The sequence below is a fragment of the Typopeltis vanoorti genome, chromosome 11 (genome assembly GCF_054136105.1).
Source record: "Typopeltis vanoorti isolate ZY-2024b chromosome 11, IOZ_Tvanoo_1.0, whole genome shotgun sequence".
NCBI lineage: Eukaryota > Metazoa > Arthropoda > Arachnida > Uropygi > Thelyphonidae > Typopeltis > Typopeltis vanoorti.
The window spans coordinates 27,439,132-27,466,665 of NC_143559.1; the positions used below are offsets into that span (position 1 = coordinate 27,439,132).

The following is a 27,534-nucleotide window of genomic DNA, read 5'->3' on the forward strand; positions in this document are numbered from 1 at the left end:
CTATTTTTTTTTATATTTATGTTGTGTCTTCTATTTCTATCAGGGGCGGCTCGTGCATAGGTACTATGGAACTGCAGCACCCCCAATATTTCTCGATATATAAATATATTTATTAATTTATTTATATTTCCTTGTAATATTTAATTTTATCATCAACAATCCTATACAATTCTCTTATTTTGTATAAAAAAATAATAATAATCCATCTTGTAGCACTTAGGAGGGCGAAGGACGCCAGCAGCACTGTGTTTACCACAGTGTCATATTGCTACGCGCGCAAGCATATGCACGATAGTGAGATGGAAGCTATTAGCGTAATGCGGCACTGTCCGTCGAGCAGTTCCACTGTCGTTTATATGCAGTTTGCGCCAGTAGTAGAGTGTTCCGTAGTGCTTATTGTGTTTACTCCGTCTCTTTAAATATTTGGACATTACAATTAAAGACATAACATTTGTTATAGTTTTTATTTTAGAACATTATTGAGGTTATGATAATGGATTTTAATTTTCAGTAATTTTGAATTATACTAAATTGTATAATTTTATCGATAATAAACAATTATTTTTTTTCATGAAACAAAACAAGGAGAACATATTTTACTTTTAAGTAGTTTTGAATTATACCAAACTGTACAATTTTATCGATAATAAACAATATTTTTCCATGTTTATTTTTTTTTAATTTTTACCATAATTTTGATATTTTATCCAAACACGTATACACTGTACTTGCAGTGTATACGAGCCGCGAGCCGCCACTGATTTCCATACTACTTATGGAAATATGCTCAGTCATATGTCATATTTGTTGTCTAGTGTGTATTCTCAAATCTACTCAACTCGGGCTATCCCTAAAATTAAATCCTGAGTGAGCTACTGCGTACAAGAGTATATAGAAATTAATATTTAGAATTTGGTGGGGGTTTGTTGGGATTAGGGTCACGAGGCTCACAACGATTTGCAAAAAATTAAAGCTAAAAAGAATGCCGCTTACTCTCTTTGGGGAATGAAAAGGAATTAGCAGATTTATTTTTGTTTTTATCATACAAATGTCGTAATTTTCCATCCATATGAAAATTACGACATTATAAAAAATTGTAAAAATACATTATAAAAAAAAAACGATAACGAAATTGAGAAACGTCACAGTGTTTTAGTATAAATTTGGATTTTTTTTTTTTTTTTTTAATCAGGAAGACTGCTGATTTTTTTGTTTGTGTCAAGACGCATTGTTGAGAATGTTTCGTTGTGTTTTTTACTTCGTTCACCAGATGGCGATACATACGTTACCAAGGCAACATTAACACGTGCAAATGGATATGTAAACACCAAGAAGTAAGCTTGTGTTGTTATTGTTACAGTGTTCCAACAAGGCGCGCAAACTACTCCGTGCTCTTCCACTAGATCAATTACTATGCCTAAATCGAATCAGCTAAATCTTCATACAAAATTATTCAATAGCTCTTCGGAAAAAAAATGGCGTATTGCACATGTATTTTCTTACTTAATTGCACTTTTTGGTTCACTGGGTAGTTGCGTTACGTTTTCCTACAATGTAAGAAAATTTGAAGGCAATTGTCCATTATTTGCTACTATTGAAATTGGAGAGGATAACGATACATTTTATTTTAAAAGTAATCAGTCAGCTAACAAAACTTGGGGTTCAGATGGTGTATGCTCATACTCGATATTTGCCCCAGTTGCATCAATAGTATATGCTATAATTTGGGCATGGTTTTTTTTAATATGTACCAGTGAAAGAAGCAGAGAAAGAGGTTTTATGAGGTAAGTTGTAATGTGTAGCTGTCTTGTTATAGGACTTTTTTTTTCTCTTTCAGATTATGCATGGTTATATTTAAAGATAACTTAAACGCTTGCAAGTTCTTTGGAGATTTTATTTAATTAATTAATTTATTTTTGTTTATTTATTCATTTTTTCAATCGCAAAGAGTAAGTGCGCATTTCATTTCAGCGGCGTACGCAGGCAGGCAGGTAAAATGATCTTGGAGGAGAGAGAATTACCTTTATTCAGGGAAAACGCTTGAAATTTATACATAGGATTGAAATTTCCTGTTTTTTTTTTAATTTTTAATTGATACGTTTATTATTATTTCCCTATTCATTTTTACTTAATAATACAAAATGTTGATTGAATTAACTTCGATTCGAAACCAGGTATACTTTTAATGGGCAATAGTAACTCATTTGTATTTATTCTGATTATATGAATAATTAAAGTCAAAATTTGATCTTTGATCTGCAGTAACTTGGTGCCATGTCGAATAGTATTGATATGCCACTTATGTTTAACAGAATTATTCTCTAGGAACAGTTAAAAATGTGACTCATCGAATCTAGTTAATGGGGTGAAAAAAATCCTTCTCTCCAGACCCTCCCACAGTATGCATCGTCCAACCCATTTTTACGAAATTTAGAATATTGTAGTTAAGTTAGTTCTGCCTTTTCCCTTAGAATTTCTGTACAATTGTACAAAAATGAGAGATGGTTTTTCATTTTAATTTCTCTCCTTCCCTAAAGGAGGGACAGAAATTAAAATGCTACAAACACCTATATAGGTCGGCATAGCTTGAACATGAGATATTATTTAAAGTAGATTCGATTATTATTATTCTAGCTTCGGTGCTTATCGCCGTTCGCACTTCACATCACATTATTCTATTCTGTATCAAATCTATCTTGTACAGCCGCACTACACTAATTAAAGGGGAGGGGGGGCTGAAAAGTTCTGATACATGCCTAGAACAAAATGACTGGTTTGTGCAACAAGGAAAATACTTTTTTTTTCCCTGAGAGGATTGCAAATGATACAGCAGCGTTGTTACAAGTGTATAACACTTTCTGGGGAATGTGTAGAATAATGTGTAAGTTACATGGTTCTGCCTAAATTCCTTCATGGTGATTATCACAACTTCTCAGCACACCATCGTCGTACTTTACGAAAAATATTTTTGAAAGATTAAACCCGAGTTTCTTGGAGAAAAAATCATGCTTCCTACTTGTGAGACCAGATAACTCACTTCCAGTTGAAAATCTCCTAAAACGATTCTTCGTCTTATAAACTGGATTTGAATTCAGGTCTGTCTAACTAAAGGGAAGCGTTCCCGACTGAAATTCAGAGGCTCTAATATGCCTCCACGTATGATCGAATCGGAATGTAATCTAATTTAATTGAATATAATCTGAATCTAATCGAATTTGCATATACTCGAATGCACAAAAATCACAAAATAAAATAAATGGGGTGATATATTCTATATGCAAAAAAGTCACTTCTATTAATTATTTTATTTTCATTTTTTGTTAGTTAAGAGGAAAGTAAGTGGCTATTTCGCTAATGAATTACTTCAATAGTTGAGAAAGTTGATTAGCTAAATAGGCTCTTATGAACTGCAGACATTCTGCTTTCTCGGCACTTGCTTTTTTTCTTTCTTTAGATTCCTTTAAATAAAGAATTCAGCCTACTAAATCTTACTACCTATTAACGTTTCAAATCAGTGCAGGGAATTTCATCAGTGCCTTGACAACTTTATGTGTATCTCTAAGCCGAAATATTAGTGCACTAAGATGACAGCGTACCAAATTATTCCTGTATTATTGCCTAACTCAGAGATGGCCAACCTATGGCGCATTGGATGATCAGAGGTGACGCATTGTACCCCAGTGATATATAATAAAAAAGTAAGCTTATTTAGGCAAAAAGTATTAACCAAAAAACGATTTGTAGGAAAAAAGTTAATGCAGTAATTATTTTTAGCGATTTTATTGTTTCGTGCACATCTTTTGCACATTCACTTGTTTGAACCTGGGATGCCAAACGTTAGCAATAGCGATGCTTCGCAGGTTTTTGTCAGTCAGTTTACATATGATACTCGTGCGCTACGGAGTTGTGCTTTGTTCGTCCTTTGTGAACATTTGCAGTTTTCTACTTTTTCGAAAATTAAGCCTTATTTTTACAATCAGTTACCCATCACAGTGCTAAAGAATAACAGAAGGTGATGATAAGCATGAATTCAATGAACAGGGAGAAAATAACAATAATTATTATTAGGTGAACGTGACACCTCCAGGGAGTCCAAGACTCATCGAGGGAGAGCAACCACTCTATAACTCTATCTCCACCATTCAATCCACCAACTACAACTAACCACACCATCGCCAACCACCACCACTAGTATTTTTACAGGCAATCACAAACATCCATACCCACGGTGCAATTCGAACCCGCAACCTTCTTGCTGGAGAGCGGAAACGTTAACCACTCGACCAACTAAACCGGCAAGTTTTTATTTATAGCGAATTCGTCAGAAAAACTATTGTGCATTGTTTGTGAAAACACTTTCCCACATAATAAAAGACATGATCTTAATAGAACACTATAAAACACCAACACCATAGCATCCTACTGAAATAGAAGGAAAACTGAAGCTAGTGCTTGGGTTTGAGTAACGGAGAGAATATGGGATGAAGAAATCAAAAGAAGACGAAATATGTTTGTTAAAAGAAGTTAGGAAAGGTTTGGCGATAACAGAAGTGCCCTACGAAATTGCTTTGGCTTCGACCAAAAGACGGCAGATGGTGATAAAAATATCCAAAATAGACAAAATTGCTCTGTCAAAGCAAACAGTTAAGAGACGCACCGAAGATCTCTCTCTTGATGTATCGGAGCAACGGAAAGACCTTGTCAGTACTTATACTTTCTTTTCTTTAGCTTTTGACGAATCTACTGACATATGTGATGTAGCGCAGTTAAGCATTTTTATACGAGGAATTGATAATTTTAACGTTTTTGAAGAACTTACCGATCTTGAATCGCTTCATGGAAAAACAGAAGGATTGCACATATTTGAGAAAGTAAAATCATGCCTAAAAAATTCTACAAGTAGAATAAGAAACTCAAAGAGTTTCATGCCGAATATAGAAACTATATAAAGTTCGGCGATTCCAAGCGTAAGCAAATACCCGGATACTGCAGCAACTGACCCTTTAGGTAGTGCAAGCTGAGGCAACTCATATCAAAGGTGGAGCAAGCTCCGATCACTATTTTTGATATTTACCCATAATGTGAACTTAGCTCCTAGAAGCTGTATTATTGTTCTACATTATGAGAGAAGGTCACTAGCCAGACCGGTTTCAACCTTTATTGAGGTCTCATCAGTGAGCAGGTAGACATAGTTAATAATATTGCAGTGTATTTAAGTAAAGACCTCTCTAAAAATTAAGACGATCCCTACACCACTCAATAGTGACCGAAAGACTGTCCAGCTCAGCGTTGTTCCACTCAGTGACAGACTCACTCCGTCACCGAGAACTTCTCAGCGTTGGCTCTACCCAGTGGTAGGCTCACCCGACCACTAGCCAGAATCTCAGCGGTGGCCCTACTCAGCGACAGGCGAAAAACCTATCCCAAGGAGTCCACCTCTCATCAGTGAGTAGGTAGACCTAGTTAATAATACCAAGTTTGTAGCGAACAGAACTTACATCCCTTCTATGAGAATTGCCAAGAGGTGTCCTAATAAATTACTAATTATGTGAAGAGCCAAAGGCTTCAATTCGGCGACATAACTTATTTAAGTTAAAGGGATATTACATCCCATATTGTTTCTTAGCCGAATAAGAAACTCAAAGAGTTTCATGCCGAATATAGAAACTATATAAAGTTCGGCGATTCTAAGCGTAAGCAAATACCTGGATACTTCTAGGTATTTGCTTACGATGAGTTTACTAGAAGTAGCTTCTAGTAAACTCATCAGTGTTTGTACTGATGGAGCGCCGCCAATGATAGGTAAAGCCACTGGGACTATAACTTTGTTTGAAAACTTTTCTGTTTTCCTTACAAAAATATCACTGCATTATACACCAAGAGTCACTGTATGGAAAAACATTACATTTGCTGCATATTATGTTACCGGTTGTGAAATGGAATAAAATTAGAGCAAGAGGATTAAACAGAAGAGAATTCAAAGAATATTGGAAAATGTTAGATTTGGAATATGGCGATCTCGTTGTTCATTGTGAGGCGCACTCGAAAGGGCTGTCTACTCAGACAGCTCATTTTTCTCATATAGAAAAAATGAACACAATTGTCTAGAAGAGAAAAATGAGCTGCCTGAAGGAAGAGCCCTTTTATGTGATAACTGTTGGCTGTTTGATTTAGCATTTTTAGTTGATATTACTAACCATCTTAGTGATCTAAATTGGAAACTGTAGGGCAAGAACAAGTGGTTTCCTAGCTTAATAAATGATATCAATGCGTTCAAAATGAAGCTAAAACTATTTACTTCTCAGTTAGAAAATGAGGATTTGAGCCAGTTCCGCACTTAAAAGAGCAGAGTGAATGTGCTGAAGATAACAGCAATTTTACAAAATATATTGAAAAAAAAAAAAAAAAACAGGCTATTGCAAGAGTCAGTTGAAAGTCGTTTTCGTGATTTTGCTAAACAAGAGGACTGTATACTTGCATTTATAAACTCATTTTCACTTAGTGAACAAAAAATCATGAGGATTCCTAGTAACATACAAATGGAACTTATTGACTTGAAAACAAATTCATTACTAAAAATGAAATCTGATGAGCTCTCCTCAGTCCCTTTTTTTTTTTTTTTTTGGCCCGATATACGAGAGGTTAGCTGGTCAACCTATAGTACTTTAGTACCGTATATGGGTGGGATGGGAAAGGAGAAACTTGTTAACATTCGATTTAAAAGCCTATATATTGTATTCCTTGGGAAATACATCAGGGGAAGACTGTTCCAGAGTACAGCAGTAACAGGGATGAAGGAGGAGGAAAAGAAACTTGTTCTGTGGGTTTCGAGGTGTACTGTGAAGGGATGTTGGGAGGTGGCTGTACGTGTTCCAATGGGTTTAGTTAGTACAGAGTGGGAGAATTATTGATGTTGTTTCAAATGAGCATTTTCCATGAAAATATTTGTAGAATATACAAATTGCAGAGACTAAACGTCTATGTGAAAGTGGGGGAGTGAGTCGGTAAGAGATGGTTCATTTATCAGTGCAATTGCTCTCCTCTTTATTGAGTCAAGCATTTTGAGGGAGCTTTTAGGAGCCCCACTCCAAATGTGAGAACAGTATTCGATAGCTGGGTGGATTTGCGATTTGTATGTAAGGTTAACAGCTGTTTTGAAGTGAAGTAACGTCTTGAGAGAAAGAGAAAGCCTAGTATTTTGGAAGCTGAGGATGCAATGGTTGTGATGTGATTATGCCAGGAGAGGCCTGATGTCTTGGTAATTCCGAGAAGAGAAATTTCATCTTGTCTGGGAATTTGAGTGTTATCAAAAATAATACTGGGGGAAAATGGTTCTTTTTGTGGGAAATTAGACAGAACTGGGTTTTACTAGCGTTGAAGTTGACGAGGTTATCTGAGCTCCATCGGAGGATGTTTTGGAGGTCTGCGTTAAGGGAAGTTGTGGTTCATGTTCTGTGGATTGAAGTGAGTTGTGTAGGGTAAGGTTTATCAAATGAAAGGGAGGAGTGCAATGTGCTGTCATCTGCAAAACTGTGTATTCGGTTGGAGGTCAACTGAAGTAGGTCATTGATGTACAGAAGGAAGAGGGTCGGTGAGAGAACTGAACCTTGTGGGACCCCAGCATTAGTTGGATAATGGGAGGATAGGGAGCCATCTACCACTACACATAGTGTGCGTCCTGACAGGAAGCTGGCAATCCATCTGCAGAAGTCCTGAGACAGTCCAAATGATGGAAGTTTGCTTAGTAAGTCTTTGTGTCAGACCCGGTCAAAGGCTTTAGAGATATCAAGTGCAACTACTTGGGATTTGCCAAATTTTTCCATGGTATATGTCCAGAGATGGGTGATATATGAGAGCAAGTCACCCGTTAATCGGCCTTTGCGGAATCAGTATTGGTGGTCGCTTAATAGCTGCGTACCTTCAAGGTAGAGTAGTAGTTGAGAATTGATGGTTTTCCTCCATCACTTTAGATAGGATTGAGGTGAGTGAGATAGGGCGGTAGTTAGATGGCAGGATTTGTCTCCTTTTTTGGGAATGGGTTGAATATGGCCAATTTCCAGGCTTTGGGATATATATCAGTGGAGTAAGATAGTGTGTACAGATGCATAGGATAGGAGTCAGTTCTGCTGCACAGCCCTTCAGGACAATTGGAGGAATGCCATCAGGGCCAGGGGCTTTTTTTGTGTCTAATTTTGACAACAGTTTAATGATCTCTTTCTGGTAAAAGGATACAGCGTCATTGTATGTTGGGCAGTTGGAATGATTGGGGGGCATTTGTCATTGTCAGTTATGCGTGCATTGCAGGCAAAGTGTAAAGCCAGGAGATTTTTCTGTGGGTGATGTTGCAATTGAGCCATCTGGGTATGATAGGGGGTAGGAGTAGTGTAGGGCAAAAGTTGCTACCAATTGCTTTGGCAAGAGACCAAAAGGCATGGCTGCAAGTTTCCTGCTTTTTGCCCATTCAAATTTGTTTTGGAATCATTGATACTTTTTTGCATTTGTTTCGGTCTTCAGTATACACACTGAAGGAGGATGGTGTTCTTAATTTGAGCCAGTTGTGGTATGCCTGATTTTTCATTAGTACAGCCTTGGCACATCTTTTGGAGAGCCAGGGTTTGGATAGGGGACGGCAGTTCAGAGTGGTGTGAGGAATGTATGTTATCATGCCAGAGAGGATTACTTTGGTGATGTATTCGGTGCATATGTTTGGATTGGAAGTCTGCAAACAATAATCCAAATGCTTCCGATATGATTAATTTCTGGCGATCATTACCCTGTGAGCATTTTACTGAAAGAAAATTTGCCCAGAGTTATATCTGTCGTTTCGGAACGACCTACAGATGTGAATAAGCATTTTCACCTATGAAATTTATTAAAAACAAAATGAAGTCGCGATTGAATGATTCAAATTGAAAAAAGTCTGCTGCTGTTCAGTAACTAATTTAACACCAAACATTAAAAGCTTGGCGAAATCAAAAAGAACAGACTCAAAAGTCTTATTAAGGTAAGTAATGCTTATGTTGTTTTCATATTAAATCAATATATCATGTCTATATTAAATATCTCTGTATTAGCATATTTTTACAGGGATATTTTGATAAGAGTTGTATGGCGCATTTAAACTCGTACGTGAAAAAATAGGCGCATGGAACATAAAATGTTGGCCATCCCTGGCCTATCCTGTCCTGACCTAACTGATTTCAAATAATGTTAATAAACAACGAAACTGCAATTTTAATAAACAGACTCCACGGTTTTAACGTCGAGTTTCGTCTGCACCTGACGTGCATGACACAGTAGGTTATTACGATAAAGAGCCAAGAGGCTATTTTTCCAGTGACATAAATTAAGTTAAGGGGGATAGTAAATCCCGTATTATTTTACAGCCGGGTACGAAACTCGGAGATTGAAATCCATCGAAATCTAAGAGTTTCATGCCGAAGAACTATCGGCGAGTGCAAGCGTAAGTCATCACTTGGGTACAACATTAGGACAACTCGGAGCAAAGGTGGAGCAAACTCCGTCACTATCCTTAATATTTTCTCATAATGTAAAACGCAGCTCCTAGGAGATGTATTACTGTTTTACGTTATGAGGAGGAAAGGTCACTATCCAGACCGTTTTCGACCCTTATTGAGGTCTCCTTTGCTCCGAGTTGCCCTAGTGTTGTACTATCCAAGTGATGACTTACGCTTGGACTCACCGATAGTTCTTCGGCATGAAACTCTTAGATTTCGATGGATTTCGATCTCCGAGTTTCGTACCCGGCTGTAAAATAATACGGGATTTACTATCCCCCTTAACTTAATGGTAGGTTTTGTCTTAACACAAGTTACCTTGACACAGTAATAAATGTACTAGAATTTGTTTAATTTATTTCTTTACCCATCTTTATTTTTAAGGTTAGCCTTCTCGATTAGGAAACTCATGTATGCTATCACTGTTCCACAGCTCGTTTTGCCATTTCTTGGCTAAGAAATATGCATTCCTGCCCCTCTTTTTTTATCAAAAAAATCAGCTAACGCCTATGTTGTTCCCGTATAGGGAGTAGGCGGGATGGTTTATCCTATCTAACTTTTGGAGACTGAGTGGGCAGTTTAATCTCCACTGGTAACTATCTTTCTTCTATCTATCTTTCTGATTCATCGGTACGCAGTGAAGAAGGCGGCAAGCTAGTGCCGCCATCTCCTGGTCTCTAACCCTAACACAATATTTTTAATGTCTAAAAAATAGTGTGGGTTCGACGGTCGATTTTCTTGAGTTTACGGGACGAAAAATCCGAGTTTCCGGGAGAAAAAACCCGCTAGCCCATGCCAGAGATCGACTAACTCCAGAACCGTCCGAAAAAAGGCTTAGAAAAATTTCCTCTAGTCGGCGACTAGATTTGAACCACCAAATCCTTTCTTCGTGCGGCCAAGCGCCGTAGAGTGCAAATGTCACTTCTACTGAGCTATACAAGCTCTCTCTCTCTCTCTCTCTCTTTTTTTTATATTCAGTTATAATCATGATTACTTTTTTTTAGGCTTTTCCGTACCATTAAAGTATTCGATTATCTCCAACTGACACTAATCAAAAGAACTTCAGTTTCGTACTGATAGGTTTTAACTGGCTTATATTGTTATTAATAGGTTAATAATAACTGAATTAAGTTTGATAATCCAAATAGTCGATTTTTCATGAGCTATGGGTTCAAAATACAAGTTTCTGTGGCCTTTGCTAATGATCCAATAACCTATATAGTCTTAGGATTAGGAACCACGAAATGGTGGCATTTATTTGCGGTTCTTCTCCAGATGTCTTTGAAATCATTGAAAACCTTGGACAATAGGTAAAAGTGATCTTCACCTTTACCTCCATTGATGGAGGTAAAGGTGGAGTTCAGCTGCAAATTCGATCTCCAAAAAGTTTGCGTTAAAACGGCCTTGCATACTCCCTTTGGGGAAAAATTGGAGAAGCTTTGATAAATTTTATTTTTAAAGTGAAGATTATTATTACTTTTTTTTTTTTTTGCAATCTGTTATGAGAAATTAGTCCATCCTAGGATGATAGCATGAACTGTTTGAATTATTCGTTTCTCACTTTCTGGTAGATTTCATTTATAATGGAGATATCTTGAATATTTTGGCCAATTCTATACAGACAGTATACAGTCCACGGGTTACGAACGAGATACGTTCCTGAGAACGTCTTAAAGCCGGATTTGTACGTAACTCGGATCCCTGATGCGGTATAATAATAATAATAATAATAATAATAATAATAATAATAATAATAATACCCCTGTGCTAGCCGCTAGCGTAAAGATGCTGCGCTAACGAACCGCTTACGCCATGTGGGTTTGCTTACATGCCCAGAAGAAACTAGTTCCCGAATTATTAATTTCTTCTTCTTGGCTTCCCGTATTAGGCAACTGTTTGCCTGTAACGTTTTCAAATGTTTAAAAAGTCTTCTGCCCATCTTCTCCTGGGGGTCTTCTTGTTTATCGGTGTCCCTTTGGTTTATATTTCCAAGCAATATTTGGCCACCTGACCTCATTCATTCTTTCTATGTGGTTTTTCCAGTTCTTTCTGTACTTTGTGATGTCCTCTGTTATGCTAATAATGGATAACTGTTTTCTTATTTTTTCATTTCTTATCTTGTCTATTCTTTTATAGCCTGCGAGCGGTCTTAGGAACTTCATTTCTGATGCTTCCATTTGTTATTTATCTCGTTCTCCCCAAGTCCATGTTTCACTACCATATTTCAGAATGGGTTTGGCTATTATTTTTAATAGTTTTATTTGGGTTGTTCTAGACATCTGTTTACTGAAGTGTCTATTCAAAGTTCCAATGACTGCTAGGAATTTTTGCTTTTTATATGCAATGTCAATTTCTCCATTGGGGGCTTATGTAATTTCCTAGATATTTAAATTTGTTCGCATGTTCTATTACTTTGTTGTGGATGACTGATTTGCATCCTTTAATTTCTTTACTTTGAAATGCTTTGATTTCGTTTTATTTATTGAGATTTTCATGTCATACTGTTAATTAAATTTCTTTTAATTAACTAAATTAAAATTTATTGTTTTGTTCAATACGTGTAGATTTTTCTGTAATTAGTCTTTATTTTCAGCAAAAATAACTTGATCGTCAACATACAAAAGGCTGTTTAATTCTTTATTTCCTATTTTAATTCCTATGATTTTGTTTTTCCTCCATTCTCTTGAAAGTTTTTCCATATATAAAATGAAGAGTATTGGTGATGATCCATTTCCTTGAATGAGACCTCTATTGGTTTTAATTTTTTCAGTTGTTTCATTATTAACTTTAATTTTAATATAGCTTTCTTCCATTATATTTGCTATTGCTTTTGTGGTTTGAGGTGGAGCTTTCAATTCATACAGTATATTGATTAATTTTGTTCTATTGATTTGATCATGTGCTTTCTAATAATCTAGGAAGGCCATATATGTTGGCAGATTAAATTCTATTCTTTTTTCTATAGTTTGTTTGAGTGTAAATGCGGGATTTGTGCAAGATCTTCCTTTCCTAAAGCCGCATTGTTCTTCTCCAATAATTTCCTCGGCCCATGGTGGTAATTTACTTTTAATTATATCTAGATATATTTTATAGCATGTATTTAATAAGGATATTCCTCTGTAGTTTCCGCAGTCCTTTCTGTTTCCTTTTTTGAATGTTTATGACTATTGCTGTCTTCCATTCTTGGGATGTTTCCTTCTTCCCATATTCTGTTTAGAAATTTAATTAATCGTAATTGAAATGATTTAGAGCTGTATTTGTATAGTTCTGAATTTATTCATTTTCTCCTGTAGCTTTTCAATTTTTTAGTCTTTCCAATATTTTCTTTAGATTATTTAACTGTATTGGTTCTTCATTTGTTTCTTGACTCATTACTTGTTTTATTTCAATTTGATTATTATTGTTTAGAAGCTGGGTGTAGTGGTTAGTCCATTCTTTTGTGGAGGGGCCTTCTAATTGTAGATTATCCTTTTTTCTTGAGTCAATTTTTTAATGATTTTATAGCTCTTTAGCTGAGGTCCATTTATGTCATGCTCTAATCTTGATACAAATTTTTCCCAGTCCTGTCTTCTGATTTTCCTAGTTTCTCTTCTTATTGCTCTGATTCTTTCATATTCCATTTCATTTTCTATGGTTCTGTTGTTTAACCATTTAAGGTACATTTCTTTTTTTCTTTCTTATTAAATATTCTATTTCTGGGTTCCAGGTTCTGTGTCCTATCCTTTTTCTTTGCAGTTTTGTTCCTATGGCTTCATATGCTGCTTCTTTTACTATTTGTTTAATGTTTTGCCATTCATTTTCTATATCTGTATCTTCATTTATTTTCTTTGTATGATTTTTCTTTTTTGATATAGTTCTCTGATTCTCTCTGAAATTGCTAAAGCTTTTGTTTTTGTATTCTTGTATTGTTTCTATTTCTCTGGTTTGGTATCTTAATAGTACTGAGTGAGTGCTATTAAGATACCAGTTTCTTACCAACTTCTTTAGTTTTTCACCCACTATTATATAGTCAATGATGCTTTTGTATCCTCTGGCTTTCCATGTATATTTATGTATATCTTTATGTTTAAAGAAGCTGTTGGTAATTTTCAAACTATTATAGGCCACAAATTCCCTGAGATCTCTTCCATTATTATTTATGGCGTTTTCTCTTCGATTACTTATTAAATCTTTAAATGTATTTGATCCAATTCTAGCATTGAAATTGCCTGCAATGATTAAGTAATATTGTTTATTTGTGTTCTGAATTACATTTTGGAGATTTTTTATCGAATTCTCAGATTTTTTCCTTCTTCGGGTGCATATATTCCAATGATTGTAATAAATTTCTTATTTAATTTAAGTCTAGTCCTTATTGTTCTTTCAGAGATCTTATTATTATTGCTGATCGTGATGGCTATACATGCAGCTGCTCGTTTTTCGTTGGGTACTCCACTGTATGTTAAACTGAAGTTCTGTAGAGCCTTTTGATTTTTTTCTTTGTTTCTGAAATTACTGCTATTTCTGTGAGAGCTTTTTGTATTTCTTCGATCTTGTGATTGATACCTCTTATGTTTACTGTTCCGATCCGTATCCAGTGCATAGTCCTTTTTCCCACTTCCGTTTCGTTATCCGTTTGGGCTGTCCGGTTTTTATTCTCTTGAAATTTCCGAGTAAAAGAATTTGTCTGCTGGGCTGGTTACCAGCCATCCGCAGCCTAGTCTAGTGATGGAGCTGCCATCTTAGGGCCTCCATACATGCCCGCTTTGGTCTGGGACTGCTTATTGGGTATTCACAGCCAACCACCATTTCTGATGGCCATTCACCTATCCCCCACTTGGGGACCAGCTTGGTCTCAATAGCTCTGCTCCAAGATTATTAATTATCCTTATGTGGGGAGCCCTTCCGTAAGTATACGGAACGTCATAAGTCGGTCGTCCGTAACCTGGGATACGCCTGTATTAATAAAAAACAAAGTGTACTTTTTTTTTCTTCGAAAGTTTACACTCAATATTTCCTTTATTGCCTTTGTTTATAAGTGTCATTTGAAAGCCTTTTCCATGATTCCAAAATGTATTAAACATCATCCACTTTCTGCAGTCTTACGTGATTTTAAATAATAGAAAGTAAATAGAGAAATTAATGATATTCGGCATTGTTTCCTTAGGAAAATTTCATCCAATTAAATTATTAATACTAAAACATAAAAAATAGTGTTCGTGCGACATTATCTCTTCTATCGTGTTACGTTATCGTTTCTTATCGGGTCTCCCATCTAGCATCATAGAGCAGTCTGATCTCAATTTATGCTATTTGGTAGCTAAAGCGATCTTAGTTTAATTGTCGTTGTATGATCTACAAGGTATTCAATCTTAAGCGATTGGATACCTTGTAGATCCTTACACTGTGTGTGTGTGGAAACATTTTTATTCCTAATATTATATATATTTCTAGCAAATAATAATAATAATAATAATAATAATAATAATAATAATAATAAACACTATGTCAACAGCTTAATCAACTGCATAAATAATATTTCGATGTTCAAGAATGTTTTTCTTGAAGCTGCTGAGGTGCTGAAATATCCGAAATCTCCATCAGGATGATGGAATTAATTTATGAAAAATGTGCGATTAGTACCATGTACGAATGGATTTAAAGCTATAGATATAGTTTTATGCAATGATGACTGCTAAAATCCGATTTCTTGTATAAAGGTCTGATTTAAGGAATGTGCCATAGTTTGTATTTTTGGTACCTTTTTTACATAGAATTTCAAATGCATTGAGTCATTCGGAATCGTGATTAAAAATTACATATATTTCTTAAAATAGAAACGAAATATTATTAATTAGATAGTAATTTGCAAACTTGTTTTTATATCTGCAGTGATATATAATTTTTATTAAAATATGGTTTAATCGGAGTCCTTGTAACTCAGGCAATTTCGACGATGCCCTTTGGTTTGAAATATCTGAGCTCGAATCTCGTCTGTGATACGAAGAACCCTCCCCCCCTTATCAGGGCATTTAATCTGAAGGTGAGTTAGCCTGTCTCCTACTGTGGTGGCAGTGTCCTTTTTCCCGGATAACCGGCCAGAGGAACACACGCAATATACAGACAGATGAAATTAAAGAAATAAGTATTATCATTATTCCGTTGGATCTGGTTTCAAAAGCCTGCAAAGTAAGGTGCGGATTGCGTAATCGTAGAAACAAGAACAGAGGACATGTTTTAATCAATATTTCTGTAAAAAGGATTTTTTTTTTCCCTTAATGGTTAAAATCGATGCAACATTGCATCGCAGAATAGTGGTGTCAGTGGCTTTTGTTATTCTTAATATGTGACATTTCCATGTAGTTCAATGTCTCAGTAAGAGGGTACTCTATCTACACCACTCACATAATCCACCATCTATGCTGTAAAATCCATTGCCCCCCCACCCCATCCCATATACACACTATGCGTCATCTCCTGCCCACTCACAGTATTTTTGTCTGTTAATTGCATATATTCTCTTTGGCTGATTTGTGTGTATGTGGTATAAAAAACCCAAGTTTTCGGAAATGGCAAAATCCTGTTACCTCCATATAAAATCGCCTAACTCACCTTCAACTGATAAAAGTTTATATTGTATAAAGATTCTTCTATCATGACGAGAATCAAACTCAGGTCTTTTCTTATCGAAGGGCGCATTGTATTACGGACACCCCTACCCCTCGGTTTTGATGCGAGCAGGTCCTAAAACAAAGATAGACATATACTAACTTTCCGAAACAGGTCGAATCGGTTGTAATATGCGACCTATAGTAGTATCTTAGGAAGAAGCGACCCCCCCCCCCCCGCCGTTACACAACCCTTCCTTATTTTTGGCATTTTCTCTGTTTTTACCGTACTCCACTTTTTTCAGAAACTGAATTTAAAGCTTCGAAATGCAAAAACTTTGTCCTCGAATATTTCCGTGTCAGATAAACTTGACTGATTGATAATATTAAATTTGGAATACGAACGGATCAAATTTGGACCCTAATGATTCTTAGAGAGAAGTCAGAAATCCCTATAATGCTTGGGTTAATAGTCGCCGCCGTAACTTTCAATTCCCTAAAACTAATTAAAAAGCACTGGTAACGAAATAAATAGTTATTATTATTTTTTACCCCCAGAGTGATGCCGGTTTCCTGTTCACTCGAGACACACAAGAAGCTCGTCACACAGTTCTTTGTAGATAATTTAGTTTGTCATTAGGCCCTATGATGACTAAATAATTTCTCCCTTGCGTGTTATTTTGTTCAGCAGCACTCTCATTAACGGGAAATGTAGTTGTAGCTGCAGAAATAAACTATGCATTTTCATTAGTAGATGAATGAATCTCCTTGCGTTTCTGGGATTATATGTTATTCATTACGGTATGCCAAATTGTTTGTGTTTGCTGTAGCTCCCCTGCAACATGGTCCTTCCTAAATTATCACAGTTCGAGACGGTTTGTAAACATCCTTTATATACTGAAAGTTTAAATAGCAATTATTCTCTTCTGTTGGTGTATATTTGTTAATTTGTGTATTTTATTAAATAGCAGTAGTAATAATGTAATTCAGACTATTACTGCTAATAATATATACTGAGTCGTGTATAGCAAGTTTCGTAATTCTTCAGGAAAACATTATAGAATAATTTAAAAAGACAGCACAGGGGATTAACAATAGAGGGCGTTGTATTAATAATCACAATTCATTTGTTGGAAATTGGTACTGGTATTTTAGGAGGAGCAACAAATAGAAAAAATAAAAGTGGGAGTCGCCTGTTTGCGTTGTAGCGTACTCATGAAGTTTCAGTAACGCGGAGGTGGGGGGGGGGTTGATATAGGACTGAAGCAGCTAGTAGTTTTATATCTTGAAAACGCTTTTATAACAACGCTAACAACAACAACAATGTAAAAAAGTTTCGCTCGAAGTCTTAAAAAAAATAGCGATAAAGTCGGGCTTTAATCCACTCTCCGCCTAAGAACCTACCTAAGGGCATATGCGATTGATATACATAATGCACTTGCCTCAAAAATAGAAATAAATGTAAAAAATCAAAATTAAAAATCTGTGATTTTTTCGTGAAAGAATAATTTACATTAGCTGTTTATTATTACTATTCGTGACACCTCCAAGGAGTCCGAAGACTCATCGCGGGAGGACACCCACTGTACAGCCCTCTGTCTCCACCACTACCGAACCGCTACTACCAATCAACTACATTAGCGCCATCTACCGCCCGCAACCACCACAAGTATTTTTTATCTGAAAATTGCGTGTGTTCTGAAGGACCGATTTGTCTATATGCGGGATGAAAAACCCGAGTTTCCGGGAGAAAAAAAACCCTGCTAACTCCGTATGAGATCGGCTAACTCACCTTCAATTGAAAAAGTCCATATAAAGATTCTTCCGTCACGTTTATATACTGCATTTAGTTTCTGCTTATATGGGTGTTTTTTTAATTTTATTTTTATTAACAGTGACTATATATATATATATTCAAGATACCAAGTAATTTTATATAAACTTGGTTTTTAATCCTATTTCCCAAGTAAGTAAACAGACAAGTAAGTCAAGTTTGCGCCTGCACGTAGTGCAAGTCTGAGGCAACTCGTGGTAGTGCCAGTCTGAGGCAACTCGTGGTAAAGGTGGATTAAGCTCTGATCACTTTCCTTAGTATTTTTCCCTTAATCTACAGCACATCCCTTGCGGAGATGTATGATGCTATGCATTGAAGGAATTGATCACTACCCATTTACCTAAATTTTATATAAACAAGTTGCCACAAGGCGCTTTATATAAAATTACTTTAAGTTTATATAAAATATTAATAAGTTTATATAAAATTACTTGGTATATTATGTATTCATATCTTAAATACATAATATACCCAAGTTAAAAAACTTTCTACATCTATCTCTCATCCTGAGATTTTATTTAATAAGGTCAAAGCACCTTGTGGCAACTTGTTTAGGTAAAATTCATAAGCTCTGCATTACTTCAACCTTAGCATTGCCAGGTTTGCCTCCCACTGACGAGACCTCAATAAAGATCGAAACCGGTTGGAAGCTTGGGTGATGAATGGCAATGCTGTAGCCCGTGAAGTTTTAACTGAGGCTCAGCTGCTGCTGTCACCCAGTGCCTGAGGCGGGGGGGGGTAATGAATGGCAATGCTGTAGCCTTTGAAGTTAACTGAGGCACGACTGTTGCTGTTACCCTTCCAGATGAGCAAATGAGTGGTGGGGGGAGCCTGCCACGGTGTAGAGCCCACTGAGTTTCTGACTTTCTGATCCTGCGGGTGGCTCATTATTGGGTGATCCGGGGGATTTTACGAGTTTTTGGAAGAGGTATCCTCGCACTTAAACAAAGGGAAACCGGTATGGGTAGTGACCATTGCCTTTAATGCATAGCATCATACATCTCCGCAAGGGGATGTGCTGTACATTAAGGGAAAAATACTAAGGAAAGTGATCGGAGCTTAATCCACCTTTACCACGAGTTGCTTCAGACTTGCACTACGTGCAGGCGCAAACTTAACTTACTTGTCTGTTTGCTTACTTGGAAAATAGAATTACTTGGTGTCTTGAAAAATAATATACCCAAGTCAAAAAACTTTCTACATATATATATATATATATATATATATATATATGTGTGTATATATATATATATATATATACAGGGTGTTCGGGATAAATTTGACAGTTTCGTAAGGAAAAAGAAAATCTTCTTTGTATCTATTAAATTGAATGAATTGACAAAAAAACATTACAGGCAGAGTTAATTACAATACTATCAACAAGATTTACTCAAAATAACCACCATTAGCATCGATCACAGCTTCAATTCTGCTTCGGAACCTCGAACAAGCTGATGCTACAGTCTCCCTGGGAAGGGCCGCAAAAACTGTTTTAATTTTATCCATTAACTGGGCTTTTGTATTACTGGAAGTGCGATTGGTGTCTTTTTCAACTGCGCCCCATACAAAATAATCCATGGGGTTAAGGTCTGGGGAGTTTGGAGGCCAAACATTTGGACTGGTGAAGTCGTAGAAATTTTCAGACAACCATTTTTGACTTTTCCCAGAGGTGTGGCAAGGGGCCGAATCCTGCTGCCATACATACGGCCTACCATTGGCTACCCTTGTTATCCAGGGCTTGACTACAGTTAGCAACTCCACGAACAAAGCCCGAATTCCAATGCCAGGGTTCTTCAACACCTGTTCCTGCAGATTTGCGAGGAATTCTGCTGTACGAACGCAATCAGATCGTCTGCTAGGGATCTTTCTTCTTGCTACATCCTCGTAGTCACCATTGCAAGTCTCTAGTTCATGCCTGATTGTTTTTACTGTATTCAGGGAGCATTGGGCAGCAGTCGTAATATCCTTATTTTGATGGCGGGCACGAATCATCATGATACAAGTTATTCTCTTCCATGATTCAGGTGGGTTCCAGCTATCCATCCTTTCTGACATCTTGTATATGAATGAAGAAGGGTCCAAACTTTTAAATGAAGAGAAGTGTGTGTTAATACATGTAACTTACGGAAAAATATAATTAATTATAAATATGTCAAATTTATCCCGAACACCCTATATATATATATATATATATATATATTAAAGATACCAAGCTATTTTAAATATAAACTTTTTTTATTTTTTACTCCATTTCCCAAGTAAGCAAATAGACAAGTCAGTCAAGTTTGCGCCTGCAAGTGTTGCAAGTCTAGCTGACCCTGCACGTAGTGCAAGTCAAGGCAACTCGTGGTAAAGGTAGAATAAGCTCTGATCACCATTCTTAATATTTACCCTTAATGCAAAGCACATCTCCTGGAGGAGATCTATGATACTATGTATTAAAGGCAAGGGGCTACTACCCAGACCGGTTTCGACCTTTATTGAGGTCTCGTCAGTGGGAGCCAGGCTAAGAAATACTAAGTTTTAAGTAATACAGGGCCCCTTACCTTTAATACATAGCATCATAGATCTATTCCAAGAGATGTGCTTTGCATTAAGGGTAAATATTAAGAATAGTGATCAGAGCTTATTCTACCTTTACCACTAGTTGCCTTGACTTGCACTACGTGCAGGGTCAGTTAGATTTGCAACACTTGCAGGCGCAAACTTGACTGACTTGTCTGTTTGCTTACTTGAGAAATGGAGTAAAAAAAACCAGGTTTATATTTAAAATAACTTGGTATCTTTAACATATATTATACACAAGGTAAAAAAAAAATTTAAATATATATATATATATATATATATATATATATATATATATATATATATATATATATATATAGGAGGCTTATCAGCTAGGCGGTGGTCTCACACCGACGATGAAATTTATCTCCTCCATTAAAACAATCACAAACATTCATACCCGCGGCCAGATTCGAACCGTAACCAATTTGTTGGACAGCGATTATACTAACTGCTCGGCCAGCAAGGCTGGCATGGGCAGCCAATGGCTGGCTGTCCTATACATTTTTGTTACTAAATTCCCTAGTGCAGATATGTTTAATGCAGTCCGCCTTTGCTTGCATCTAGCTTCCACCTAATGACTATGTTGTTCCATTAATGGTTAGAAAAATGCGAAAAAAAAAAAAGAAAAGAAAAGAAAGAAAGAAAAAGAAAAAAAAGATCAGTTTTGCTGATCTGCACTGGGGAAAGAAATGAAAAATTTTTGTTCTACCAAAAACTTAGAAATTGTTACCAGCAAAAATTGTTTTGTTTAAAACAGTTCCTGATATTTTATTTCGATTTACCTTCCTGTTTTTTTTTGTTTTTTTTTGAAGGAGAAAAAGGGAATCTGTTAACAAATTTCTTGAAAAGCTCGGGTTGTATTCATTGGGAAAAACTTTACAAGTTAGGCTGTTTAATAACAGAGACATAATTAAGGGAAAATATGAGAAGTTGGTTTGATATGTTTGGAATTGAACTGTGTATAGATCTTACTTGATTAGAGAAAAGCAGAGGAACATTAGTAACCAGTGGAGCAACGCCAATGAAAGTACCAATGAAAAAGACGGTGTACAGACAGAGCAAGTGACTGGAGGAAGAATGTGATGAGAGAGGGACACTTGTTAGTCAGGTGCCCCTGTTTTGTATACAATCTGGAATTCTTAGGGAGATTTAAGTGCATCGCCCCTATTGTGAGAACAATATTTCAGGGTTGTTCAGATATAAGAAAGTGTTAGGGTTAGAGTAGCAAGGAAGCAGTGATATGAGCGAAACAAGAATAGCAATTGTTCTGGAGGCCGAGAAGGCTATGGATGTGGCATGGTAAGGTAGATGTGATAGCCAAAGAAGCGGAAATTGAAATATTATCAAGAGTAAGAAGGAGTGAAGTAGGATTTTCTTCCAGGTAACAAACAATACCTGTATTTTGACAGCATTGAATTTCACTAGATTATCTTAACCCGGCTTGTGAATGTTAAGAAGATCCGACATCGCTTGTGGAATATTTGAAAGCTTGAATCATTTGAGTACTCCAAATAATTTATCGAATGAAAAAGAGAGGAGAGTACTGTCTTTAGCAAAATGTGAATAGGATTTAAAGTTAGAAGATCATTAGTGTATAGGAGGAACAGTGTAGGAAGAATACAGAAAATCCTGAGTACTTTAATATGGAAAAATAATCTTAAAAAGGGCAGGAGGGAGACTATACAATGGCACCTTGGAAAGAAGGCCTTAATACCAGACGTGATCAATGCCTTGGAAATATCAATAGTCACCACGAGTGTTTCCGAATCTTTAAACGGGCTTCTGTTCAGAAGTAGGTGAGGTTAACGGAGAGTTCTGCTGTAGAACATGAATCCATATTGTTAGAGCCTCCGTAGCTCAGTCGGTATGGACGAAGTCCTTTGGTCGAAAAGACCTGGATTCGATTCCCGTCTATGACGTGAGAAACCTTTACTTTCGACTAAAGGTGAGTTAGCCGGTCTCATATGGAGGTAGAGAGTTTTTTCACCCAGAAAACTCGGCTTTTTCGTCCATCAGAACAAGCAAACCGTCCTGTGAACACACACACACGGATCTACAGTCAAAAAAACATACTTAAAAAAAATCCCTCATTGGAGGGCACAATCGGTGCTAAGGGACGGATGAGGTATCCCACACGACAACTACAACAACAATCCATATTGGTAGTTACCAATTAACTGATGAGCTTCCAGCTAATGAAGAAGCTGGTTGTTAATGAACTTTTCTATCACTAACTTTACAGAGGACAATGTTTGGATGGATTATTTATCTCACATTTTAGTGACAGGCTGAGTAAATACACTTCTATGCCATTGAGTTGATTCCAGATAAAATGACAGCTTATATAGGAGGTAACTGCATTTGCATTAATTGCCACTAGAGATAATGATTACATGCATAACTCCTGAAACTCAATAAAATTAATTTGGTTTATAAGTATTTTATGTTACTGCAGACTCTGGGAATTTTTGTTTCTAAATCATGTCTACTTTCTAAAATCGTGTTGTTCAGGTGTTAATTGGTAAAAACATTTCAAGAACTTCCTTGTTTCTATAGTTCATTTTTTCAGTAGGCTTCTTCCAGTTTATTATTATTATTATTATTATTATTATTATTATTATTATTATTATTATTATTATTATTATATTTCACGTACAGCGTATCTGAGAGAGAGAAAATATAGCCGAACTGGTTGCCAGTGTTTAACGTATCCGCGCTTCAATCAACAGGCTGCGGCTACTCGAATCCTACTATGAGCATCGATGTTTGGATTGCCTTTAGGTGAGAAACCACCTCTCTGCTGGAGGACTGAAGTGGCTTAAAGTTTCATGTTTGGTCTCGAGCAGGATTTATAGACTATGTAAAAATAAATAAAATCATTTTAAAAATATATAAAAGAAATTCCGTAACCATCTTAAATACTGATGTACTATACGTTTACATTCTTTCATTAGTGGGAGACGCGGATAAAAATTATACAGGTAGGAATAACTCTTCTCTATATGGGGGCGCAAATAGCTGTTACGGAGTTCTCTTTCATTAGTTTGTCTCCAAATTTCTGGGTCACTCAAGAGCAAAGAGCAATAGCGCAACTGACATTAAATATATTGTGTTAAGGTTAGGGACCACGAGATGGCGGCACATTTGAGCCGTCTCTCTTCACTGAGTACCGCTTAATTAGTGATAGCCTTGGGCCATCTATCTCTGATTGGTACCAGTGGAGATTGAACTGCCCACTCAGTCTACAAAAGTTAGATAGGGCTAAATGGCCTCTCCTACTTCCCGTATACGGGGAATAAAAAGGCGTTAGCTGATTTTTTTTTTTTATGTTTTTATAAATTTAATATTTGATCACAGCCTCTATAGCTTAATTGGTATAGGAGAACCCTTTGGTGGGTAAGACACTGGTTCGAATCCCGTGTGAGGAATCTTTATTAGTTTTTTTTTATTTTCAGTCAAATAATGAGGTAGCGGTCTCATACGGAGGTAGAGGGTTTTTTCTCCCGGAAACTCCGGTTTTTCGTCCCTCCGAAGAAGCCAACATCCCGTGAGTACACAGTTCCACAGACAATAAATACCCGTAAAGGGATGTGGTTAGAGGGATGGCAAGCCAGCTACATCAGATTTCCAAAGACCTAAAACCTGTAATCAGCGTACTCAACACCCGTTGTAGGCAGATAAGAAATGGATGGATGGAATATTTAATCAATTAATGCCATTTGGACTAAGGTGTATAAACAAGACGAATGCACAAAAATGTCTGAGATGGACGTGCTTGCATTTTATTGCGAATTTTGTTATTGCGATTTTCTTAATATGTAAATTTACAAAGCATAAAACTTCATCCTTGTACTGAATTACAGTATAACCGAAGTCGCGCTCCAATGAGGTGTGTGTGTGTGTGGGGGGGGGGACATCCCAATACCTTGGAAATCACGGAACTAAACTAAAAATACAGTTGGAATCCCTGTGGGCGGGTTATGTTTATTTCTTTTTCTTGTGGGAGATAAATGTATAAAAACAGAAAGATGGGTACTTAAATTTTCATTTCATTTATTATTTTATTGATAAAATTCACTTAAAATTTTTACTCATATCATTTTTTTAAAGACTTACTCAACCTTGTGGCCTGCATAAGAAAGGCCATTATCTGTTCGATTCTAGCCACCGACTAGGAGAATTTTTCCCAGCGTTTCTGTAGTTAATCATTGAGATGCAGGCAAGTGACATTTCCCAAAACTTATTTTTTTCTAATCCCACAGCTCAGCAAAATCTACGGTACAACGCCCCCACCCCACAAGAATTAAATAGGAATGAATATACTTATACGTATATTCTTAGACTGAATTTTCATTATACATTGTCTGATCAAAAATATCTGAACACCCCTTCGTAGTAGTGCATATGGCTATATAGATCACCAGGGCCGCGCCAAACTGAGGATGCGAGGGGTGCACCGCACCTGGGCGGCAACATTGATAGGGCGGCATTTTATGTAGCTAATATCTAATTATTGGATTATACAATGCAGTACTAGGGGCGGTCGATAAAAGTTTGCACCCGGGCGGAAAATACCCTTGGCCTGCCCCTGTAGATCACAACTATGGCACCCACAGTATAAAAAGAAGCACACGGCTTGCAGTCTAAATAGATGAACAGTGCCGCCTGGTTGGTCGAGCGCAAAGTGAATTCGCTCTACAGCCAACAAGCTAGTGGTTCGAATCCCGTCGTGGACAACATGGTTTTTGTGATTGTCTTTAGATGGGAGATGAATTTCATCGCCTCTAGAAAAGTTCCATATTTAGTGTGTAGAGCAGGGTTTCTTAACCTTTTTTTTCTTTTTCACACACACACACACACACACACACACACACACACACACACACACACACACACACACACACACACACACACACACACACACACACACACACACACACACAATATGAATCCCTATAGGTTTACGAAAACTTTTCGTGGGTGGGAAATCAGTGACTCTCGACGTGGCTCTGTCACAGGATGCCACTTTTCTAACACATCAGTTCAGAAATCATTTCTGGCCTGCTACTGCTGCCCCAGTGAACTGTAAGTAATGTTAAGTGGAAACACCTAGGAGCAACAACAGCACAACTTCGACCTGATAGGCCACATAAAAGCACAGAACGGGACGGCTCACTGCTAAAGCGCGTGACTGGAAAAAATCGCCTGTACTTTGTTGAAACACTCGCCACCAACTTCCGAAATGCCCCTGCAAGCAACGCCAGCAACTGTTCGTCGGGAACTGAAGAACATGGATTTACATTGCAGCGCAGTCGCTCACAAGCCTCACAAGCAAGGCAATGCCAAGCGTCTGGTGAAGTGATGTAAAGTTCGCCGTCATTTGACTCTGGACCTTGGAGACGCGTTTTCATCACGCTTCACCTTCTGGCAGCCCGAGGGACGAGTCTGGGTTTGGTAAATGGCAAGAGAATGCTTCTTTCTCGAATGTATTTTGCCAACTATGAAGTTTGGTGGAGGAGGCACCATGATCTGGAGCTTAATAGTTCAGGCTAAGCTCCCCTAGTTCCAGTGACGGGATAAATAAAATAAATCCTCTTAACGCTGCCGCCTATAATGACATTCTAGATAGTTCTGTGCTTCCAACTTTGTGGCAGCTGTTCGGCGCAGGTCCTTTAGAACTTGACTGGCCTCCACATAGTCCTTGATCTCATCCGTAACGAACACCTGTGTGATGAACTGAAACGCCGATTGCGAGTCAAGCCGAATAGCCTGACATCGATGACCTACCTCATTAATGTTCTTATGGAAGAATGGAAGAGAATTACGCAAGAGCATATCAAAATCTAGTGGAAAGCCTAGAAAATTGAAGACTTATAGCAGCAAAGGGTGGACCAAGTCCATATTAATACCGTTCATATTAAAGTGAGAGTTGGAATGAGAAGGCGTCCGGATATTTTTGATCAGAGAGTATACGTCGATTGCGACTTATATTCAGTAATATACTTTTACGAATATTTTGACGAATTAAAAAACCTGTTTGTTTCTTTAAATGAATCTGTATCATACTGTATTCCAGTTTGCAAAATCCCTGGCGTATTGTCCCACCTGCAGCTGCTTTTAATTTTATGCTGACCATAGTTATGTTCATAGATGGAAATCTTCTGACAGCTGGATACTTAGCTTTCTGCTCTCGTTTTGAAACAACTTCACTTCGTAGGTGAGTAATTTCTTAAAGAGTAATAATGTTTTTATACATAATGCTAAACTATTAGTAACAGTATAGAACTTTTTTTTAAAAAATAATTATATAGACAGATTCCCACTGTGCCGATTCTCAGCAATGCCATTTGGAAATAAATGTATTTATTTATTGTGCCATTCACGAAGGACTGGAAACCTAGCACATTTATTATCAAGGATGATTACTTAAATAAGGGTCAGATAAGAAACCATACTCCAAAGACTAAACATGAAACTACAAGCCATTGGCAAGAAGGATGATGCTACCGCTCTGGTCAATGAAATCCTTTTCTGTGCGAAGATGTGTACAGTGGTCATCAATATATCCAGGCCACACATATATTTGTTATTTAACGCTGGTTTATTATATTAAATATAAAAGACAAGTCAGCTGAGTTTGAAAAAAGCACTCTTTGTTTCCTCTCTGTGGGAAAAAAAATGTAATTTTCGATGGATTTCCAGTTGTGATGAGTTTGAAATGTCTAATTGAAATATGTAGTGACTTTTTATAGGATGCCATTAAGTAATTTTTTATATTTATTATTTACTACAATCAAAACATTTTCCTTAGTAATAATAATAATACATGCAAACATTTGGCAGTTATGTCTGAAATGAATGGTAGAACAGAACATTTATTTTATTATATTATTATTTTTTTTTTTTTTTTTTCACTGAACATATATTGCTAATATCTGGTTGTTGGCCATATATATAAGTTTATATATACTGTATATGATGAAATGTATTTTATCGAATAAAATAAAATAAAATAAAATAAATCCTC

The 27,534-nt window shown here is 36.7% G+C and overlaps 1 protein-coding gene across 2 annotated transcripts in view; it reads left to right on the plus strand.

Annotated features, from left to right (window-relative positions):
- Window positions 1-1,367: 1,367 nt before the first annotated feature.
- Window positions 1,368-27,534, plus strand: part of LOC150101397 (transmembrane protein 179-like) — a 42,724-nt gene continuing 16,557 nt past the window's right edge. Inside the window, exons 1-2 of one of the 2 annotated variants that reach the window (XM_090400761.1) lie at window positions 1,368-1,784; window positions 26,584-26,724. In XM_090400761.1, the coding sequence (XP_090256887.1) occupies window positions 1,414-1,784; window positions 26,584-26,724 (512 nt within the window). In that variant the 5' untranslated portion in view covers window positions 1,368-1,413. Of the gene's footprint in view, window positions 1,785-23,163; window positions 23,289-26,583; window positions 26,725-27,534 lie in introns of those variants that run through there. The other variant, XM_090400762.1, reaches the window with a different exon arrangement.